General features: G+C 47.3%; 1 protein-coding gene across 1 annotated transcript; it reads right to left on the bottom strand.

Moving 5' to 3' along the window:
* Positions 1-817: 817 nt before the first annotated feature.
* Positions 818-1,757, bottom strand: LOC101119724 (olfactory receptor 10H1-like). The gene has a single exon (XM_012179116.3). The coding sequence runs from the start codon at positions 1,748-1,750 to the stop codon at positions 818-820; it is 933 nt and encodes a 310-aa protein (XP_012034506.2). The 5' UTR covers positions 1,751-1,757.
* Positions 1,758-8,238: the final 6,481 nt, after the last annotated feature.

The raw sequence follows: 8,238 nt of genomic DNA, 5'->3' as shown, positions 1-8,238 counted from the left end.
CTGTCTCTCTGCAGCTGCTTGAGATTCACACTTGAAACATGGAGATTTCCTCAACTTTTTCTGAATCTGCATGTTGGTGGTGGGTTGATGCTCAGTCATCAAGTCCAACCCTTTGCAACCCTCCATCGACTATAGCCTGCCAGGCTCCTCTGTCCATGAAATTTTCCAGGCTAGAATGCTGGAGTGGTTGCCATTTCCTCCTCCAGGGGATCTTCCCCACCTAGGGATCCATCGAACCTGAGTTTCGTGTGTCTCCTGCATTGCAGGCGGATTCTTTACCACTAGCGCCACCTGAATATTATCATTGCTAACTGCAACCGCACAGATCACCAACGCTGAAATTTAGAGTGCTCTGCTGCAATCTGGTTTAGTCTGCCGTAGTCTCAAAATATTTGTGATGTAGCTACCTGTTGCTGCCTACAAGAAGGTGGAGACCTGACATCTTCCATTTCTCTTGGCACTGTGGGTTTATGGTGATGGGAGTAATTACACCACCCTGCTTTCTCACAGGAGAAGAACAAATTCCAAGTTAATGGTACCTGACAAAGTGCTCTGCAACAGATAAGAAATCAATGAATCTGACTTTCTGTGTATTATCATCTCATACATCTTTCCACCCTGCATATATGCATGACACTGTTTAACCATTTTTGCAAACACATAGATATAGCCTACAAATGTCCCTGTAAACCATAAAGCATCAGACAAACACAGGTTATTACATGCTTACAGGTGCCATCTCTGATGGTAGCATCAGATAATCCAATTTAGTCAGTTCCAAGAAATTCCTCGCAGATAATCTCATTTTTTTTTCTGGCTAGAGCTTGCTGAGGAAGGTCTTCTTCACAGCTTCCTTCAGCTCCTTGTTCCTGAGACTGAAGACGATGGGGCTCAGGAAGGGAGTGAGGACCGTGTAGGTGATACCCATCAGCGTGTCTCCTTCCAGAGACTGGGGACCCTTGGGTTTGAGGTAGATGACAGAGGCAAAGCCGTAGTGCACGACCACCACGGTGAGGTGGGACGCACACGTGGAGAAGGCTTTGTGCCAGCCCTCGGCTGAAGGGATCCTCAAGATGGCGGCCAGGATGAAGGCATAAGACAAGAGGATGAGGAGACCACAGCCCAGCAGGGCGGCGATACACACCAGGCCCACGCCCATGGCCACGGTAGAGACGTTGTCCCCACAGACCAACTTGAAGAGAGGCAGCACATGGCAGCCAAAATAGTGAATCTCATTAGACCCACAGAAAGTGAGTTGGAAAATGGAAGATGTCACCACTAGCCCAACAACTAAGCCTCCAGCCCAGGACAAGGCCACCAGGCAGGCGCAGCCCCGGGGGCTCATGAGCACGTTGTAGCGCAGGGGGTGGCAGATGGCCACGTAGCGGTCGTAGCCCATGACGGTGAGCAGGAAGGAGTGGGTGAAGCCGGGCGTGAAAGAGAAGAACATCTGGCTGGCACAGGCCCTGAAGGAGATGGAGCGGTCGGTGGAGAGCAGGTCGGCCAGCATGCGCGGGATGATGGCGAAGGTGTAGAGGACCTCGGAGATGGAGAGGGCGCACAGGAAGAGGTACATGGGGGTGTGGAGGCTGCGCTCCCTCCAGACGGTGACCATGATGAACAGGTTCCCCAGCAGCGTGAACAGGTACATCAGCAGGAAGAGCAGGAAGAACATCAGCTGAAGGTGGGGGAAGGTGGAGAAGCCGATGAGGATGAATTCAGTCACTGCTGAGAAGTTGGCTCCCTGCATGGAGACTGTTCCTGAAGTAACATGTGATGTAGAGAAGTCAGCTACTGGATGGAGGGAGGTTGTCAGCTTCCATCACTCCTGGCTCTGCCCCAGGGGCTGCTCCTGATAAATGACAAATGACATTGGCTGAGTTCCTACTCTGGGCCTCCTACAGTTTAATCTTCTCATCAGTGTAGTGGGGGAGGTGCTGTTTTGATCATTCTCTTGAGTATCTTGAGACTACCCATTGAGAAAATTGGAAACAGTCTAAGAAACTTGTTTATGGTAAAGCTTTCAAAATGGTAGAACCCGTGACTGGCTGTCCCCAAAGTTGCTACCTTTCTATCCCCAATGGCACCCCTCTCCAGTACTCTTGCCTGGAAAATCCCATGGACGGAGGAACCTGATAAGCTGCAGTCCATGGGATCGCTACGAGTCAGATACGACTAAGCGACTTCACTTTCACTTTTCACTTTCATGCATTGGAGAAGGAAATGGCAACCTGCTCCAGTATTCTTGCCTGGAGAATCCCAGGGACGGGGGAGCCTGGTGGGCTTCCGTCTATGGGGTCGCACAGAGTCGCACATGACTGAAGCGACTTAGCAGCAGCAGCAGCAGCAGCAGCAGCAGCAGCAGCAGCAGTTTGCCTCCAAAAATCAAAATGTTCCTTCACCAGAGCTTCCTTCCCCTGCTGCTCTGCCCTTCTGCTCGCTTCTGATAAATCCTGTTCTTCCCAGAGCTTCAGACACCACAAGATCCCTACCACATGGCTACAACACTTGGGACCAGCGTGCTTCTTTAACTTACAATGCACCAATCAGATTCTTCCTCCGGAGTTATCCGTGCAAGGCACCTGAGGCAAGACACTGTGTAGAAATAATGTTCTTGTTGTTTTCCTGATTCCATGAAGACCATGTATGTGTTCTGAGGCAATGCAACATAGTCATCTGACAAAAGGATGAGAGAGTCGGTTGATAGACTTCAAATCCCTTCTCTACCCACACTGTGTGAAACTGAGCAATTTCCTCACCTATTTGCACCTCCATTTCTCTCCATCTGCCTCAAAGAGCTATTATGAGAATTAAATGAATTATTCTTGAACTGTGATCTGGAAAACAATAGGAGCTATCTATATTAAATGAGAAAATGTACCTGGTCTGTGCTCAGTAAAACTTCAGTTTAATGAGCTTTCAATGTCTCTGATAAATAACTTGCTTGTTTTTACGTGATCTTTTAAAATTAGGAATGTCAAGTTTAAAAGGCAGTAAACCACTAATCTACTTTATGTGTCTATAGATTTGCCTGCTCTAGGCAAGTCATCTAAATGCAAGCATACATTATGTGGGCTTTGGGATCTGGCGTCTTTTACTCACCATGTTGTTTTAGAGATTCATCCATGTTGCAGCATGTATGAAAACTTCATTCTTTTTTAAGGCCAAGTAATATCCCTTTATGGATAAACATGGAGAAGGGCATGGCAACCCACTCCAGTATTCTTGCCTGGAGAATCCCATAGACAGAAGAACCTGGCGGTCTACGGTGCATGGGGTCACAAAGAGTCAGACACGACTGAAGTGACATAGCACGCGTGCACGCATGGATAAACAAGATTTTTTCTGCCCATTCGCCCACTGATGAGCATTTAGATTGCTTTCATTTTTGCACTCTTGTAAATAATGTTGCTTTGAACCTTTATGTAGGAGTTTAAAACATACGAGTGGATGCCAGGGGCTGTGGGAAGGGGAGAATGGAGAGGGACTGCTAATGGATATGGAGTTTCCTTTGTGGGTGCTGAGAAGATTCTGAAACTAGTTACAGGAGGCGGTTGCACAATACTGTGAATGTACTAGATACTGCTGAATTGTATGCTATAAAATGGAGACATGGTAAGTTTTATGTTATGTGTATTTTACCAAAATGAAAAAAATAGGAAAATGTAATGAATGCTCTATTCAGTGGGCTCATGTCCTAGATGAAACCCTGATGGTCTGAGAGCAAACCAAACTGGGGGAACCAGACACTTGGGTGAATGGAGGCTGCATTCTCCCCAACATCCCTGGTTTCCAGGGTTTCTCAGCCTCCCTTCCTTGGAGTCCTTTGCATCTTCCCCTCAATTTTGGGTCAGCACCTGCTGTATGCCCCCAGGATGGTAGCTGTAACAGTCCCACTCAGTCCTGATATTCTGAGATCACAGAATGGATGGGTCAAGGTCAATGATTAGAAACAAGAGCCTCCAAGAAGAGACTGAATGGATGAGACTGGGATCATGTGGGCTGTGCTCTCAACTTTCTGAAGCTCTCCAACAGCTAGTGCAAGGTTCCTCAATATTTGGTGCCAGATCATCCATTGCTTTGGGGGGGCTCTCCTGTGCACTATGAGGTCTTTAGCAGCATCCCTGACTTCCACCAGCTGGATGCCAGTAGCCCCACTCAGGAGTGACAACCAAAATTATCTCCAGACATTGCCAGTGTCCCCATGGGGAGGGGGGCAAAGTCATCCCAAGTTGAGAACCAGTGATTTAGATAGCACAGTTGTAATTCCTTAACCACTCTTTCTGCCAAAATGAGGATTCTTCTCCTTCTCCAACTGACCAACACCTGTTCATTTTTAAGACTCAGCTTAAGTGTCACCTTCTCTGCATAGCCTTCCTGGACATCTCTCTCCAAAACAGATCTAGTCATTCATTCCTGGGTGCTTCCAAAACAACTCCTGAGTGAATCTTAAAATCCTTGCTTCTAACTTTTTCATGGCCATCATTATAATGCGTTGTCTTAGAGATTCAAGTGTCTCTGGCAATGGATTTTGAGTTATTGCTGAGAATAGCTACTCTTTATGAGATGTTGGCATCTGTGCTCATGTGTGTCTTATTAAACCATTATCCTAATACTGTGAGGCACCTGCTTTGATCCCTGTTTTACAGAAGTGGTTCAGTTGGTAAAGAATCTGCCTGCAATGCAGGAGACCCAGGTTCAGTCCCTGGGTCAGGAAGATCCCCTGGAGAAGGAAACGACAACCCACTCCAGTATTCTTGCCTGGAGAATTCCATGGACAGAGGAGCCTGGCAGGTTACAGTCCATGGGATTGCAAAGAGTCAGACACAACTGTGTGACTAACTTTCACTTTACAGAAGTGGCAGCTGTATCCACAGAGGATACGTAACTTTGCCAAGGGACCAGGGCTCCTGAGTGGGGGAGCCTGGATCTGAACTGACATCTGAATGACCCGAAAACCTGCCTTCTGCTCACTTCTCCGTTATACTTATCACTTACTGGTGGCTGCTAATGAATGTTAGAGCTACTCCCCAGGACCGGGGAGTTTTTAGCTTCACCATACCAGACCATCCACAGACTCCCTCTGTTTATTAATTAAGATCCATAGTCATAAAGGTAGAAAGAGAGGAACTATAAGAAGAGAAGAGCTCACCACATCCTGGGGAGGTGGCCCAAGACTTAATATACACCTTCTGGGATGGCAGGGATACAGAACACAGCTAAGATGGTTTCTGTTCCTTCTGGGAAGCTGTAGAGACAGTAGAGATTGGTGGTTGTCAGGGACTCAGGAGGAGAGAGGAAGGAATGAAACTCCAGTTCCATTAGGTGGAACTCCATTTTTTTTAAGCTGATGAAACAATTCTGTATGATACTATGGTGAATATATGACGTTTCCCCTTTGTCAAAACTCATGGGCTGAACAGCACCAAGAGTGAACCCTAAGGTAAACTGTGGGCTTTGGTTATTAATAATGTGTCACTACTGGTTCAGCAACTGTAACCCAGTCACTTACTAATGCCGGATGTTAGCAACAGGGGAAACTGAGTTCAGGGGGAGTGAGAGTATTTGGAAATCTTCTGCACTATCTGCTCAATGTTCTGTGAACCTAAAACTGCTCCAAGAAGTAAAGTCTCTTAATTTTTTAAAGCAAAACAAAAGCCTTAGAACCCTGATGGGTGTGAGTTCAGGATGGCAGAGAGTCAGACTGATGTCTCTTGTTATTGATCCACCAGGAGAACACTTAGGGGCTCCTTGGCAATTAAACTGAACAGCCCCAGAGAAGGAGTGTGACCCAGCACTTAAAAGAACTCACAGAGGGGCCAGTCCCCTCTCAGAACTCAGAGGTCAAACCCACCTGTGCACAAACCCTGTCTACACGTACCACTGCAGCAGGGTTTTCCAACTTAGCATCAGGAACATTAGGGGCTGATCATTTTCCATGGTTGGGGGCTGCCCTGGGCATTAGAAGATGTTGAGCAGCATCCCTGTCACTCTCTAGACACCAGTAGCATCTCCAGCTGTGACAATCAGAGGCATCTCAGGCATTGCACAGGGTCCTCTGGGGAGGAGAACCGCCCCTGGTGGAGAACCACAGGTCTGTGTTAGGTCTGTGTTACATCCAACTTGCCTTACCTGTCTGCCCCCATCCTGGCTCTCTCTGCTCATGAAGCTGTTTGTGTTCCCCTCTCTGCATCCCCTCCTTCCCATCTCAGCCACCTGCTGCCTCCCTTTATCCTCCCTATTTTCATCCTTGACTCCTTACCATCACAGCGCCTGTCCACCCTGGCGCCTCCCTAATACTTTACAATCACAGGGGGTGGCAGGATCTTAAATCAGTTTGTCTCTTTTCTCTGCCTCCCTGCAATCAATTCACCATTGGCTTTTGGCTAGAACAGAGAGGGGAGAGCGGGTAAAAGTCAGACGAGTGTTTTGGGTAGAGTGGTGTATCTTATCACAGCACCTCTGTTTCCTGACCTGTCCTGCAAAGCAATTGTCACATTACTCTGAAGCCAAGAAGTGGAGCCCTGACTTCACTTTCCACCCAATAGATTTAAATTACACAAAGGGTTTTGTAAGCAGTGTGCCTTCTCTGAGTCTGTGATTGCTGGTTCCTCAGGTCTCTCCTGGTCAAGTGGGAGGGAGGGAAGGTGACTCACTTAGGACTCCAGGCTCTGCACCTGCTTCTGTCTCACTCCAGCTTGAGGCTCTGGTTTGCTGTTCTCCTGCAGGCAAAGGCTGTATGAGTGAGGGCTGCAAGGCAAGGAAACTGCCACCCTGAGTAGTCAGGTGGGGGGTTTACTGAGCCTCACCTCCATTATTTATGCTGCCTCTGCTCCCTGCCTGCTGCCATCTCCCCCTGTGGTCCCACTGTCCCTGCATCTGCCCTCTGGTACAGAGATGCTGGGACCCCTGGAGACCCTGGGAGTCAGCAGGCAACCTCAGGGAGACAGTCTTCACTTTCCCTCCCTCCCTGCCTGTCAAGGGTGGGTCAATTACCTTAGCGTCTCAGCGGCTTGAGCAGAGTCTAATGCTCTACAAATCTGGGATCTGTAGCCCTGGCTCCTGGCTTTGGCAGGAGAGCAGCTCTGACCTCACCCACTGGGGCTGAGGGAGCTTCCGTGTGTGCCTTTCTACTCTATTTCTTCTCCATTCATATCATGTGCCCAATTCAGTGTCCTTTAAATTTTTTTTAAGTCAATAAACAAATATCTTTCTTCTTCTTATGATTGAGATGCTACAAATAAGGTAAGAAGTCATGCAATGGCCAGCCATGCGGTCACAATGATGACTGTGATGGGCATCTTTACAGACCTTTGTGTGCATGAGACATTAGAACAAACACAAACCCATAAAATAAGAGTACTGTCATGATTTTATTTTTTTAAGCTCTTTTTGGCTTTGTTTTATTTTCAAGGTGAAATTCACATAACTTAAAATTACCTGCTTTAAGGAGAACAATTTGATAGTGTGTGGTGCATGCATAGTGCTATTTAACCATCATCTCTGTCTAGTTCTAGAATATTTTCATCACCCCCCAAATGGAAGACACTATCCCATTATCAGTCCTTCTCTCCCCAGCCCCCAGCAACCACTTATCTGCTCTCTGTCCCTGTGGATCTGCCTGATCTGAACATCTCATATAAACAGCATCATACAATACAGGGGTCTGGCTTTTTCACTCAGCATAATATTTTTGAGAGTCATCTGTCATGTAGCATGCATCGGTGCTTCATTCTTTTTAATAACAGAATAATGAATTTCCTTGGTGGTCCAGTGTTTAAGAATTCACCTTGCAAAGCAGGGGACACGGGTGTGATCTGGGAAGATTCACGTGCTGAGAGACAGCTAAGTCTGGGTGTCACAACTACTGAGCCTGCATTCTGGAGCCTGTGAGCTGCAACTGAAGCCCATGTGCCCTAGGGCCCAAGCTCTACAACAAGAGAAGCCACAGCAATGAAAAGCCCATCCACTGCAACTGGAGAGTCGCCCCTACTCGCCACAGCTACAGAAAGACTACATACCGCAGTGAAGACCCAGTACAGCCAAGAATAAACAAAAACAACACCTTAGACCACAGTGCAGTTCTAGGAAAATTTATGGTAAAGTCAATGGGGAGTGCTGGAGCCAAAGTCCTCAGAAATCCACTGAGTTCAGACTTTGGCCTCAGTGTGAATACAGTGGTGATTTCAGGAGGTAAATCATTTACTTTCTCCATAATTGTAGACCTAAGAATTGCAT

The sequence above is a fragment of the Ovis aries genome, chromosome 5, assembly GCF_016772045.2.
Source record: "Ovis aries strain OAR_USU_Benz2616 breed Rambouillet chromosome 5, ARS-UI_Ramb_v3.0, whole genome shotgun sequence".
NCBI lineage: Eukaryota > Metazoa > Chordata > Mammalia > Artiodactyla > Bovidae > Ovis > Ovis aries.
The sequence above is the reverse complement of the archived record's forward strand: the minus strand, read 5'-3'. Positions and strand labels throughout refer to the sequence as shown.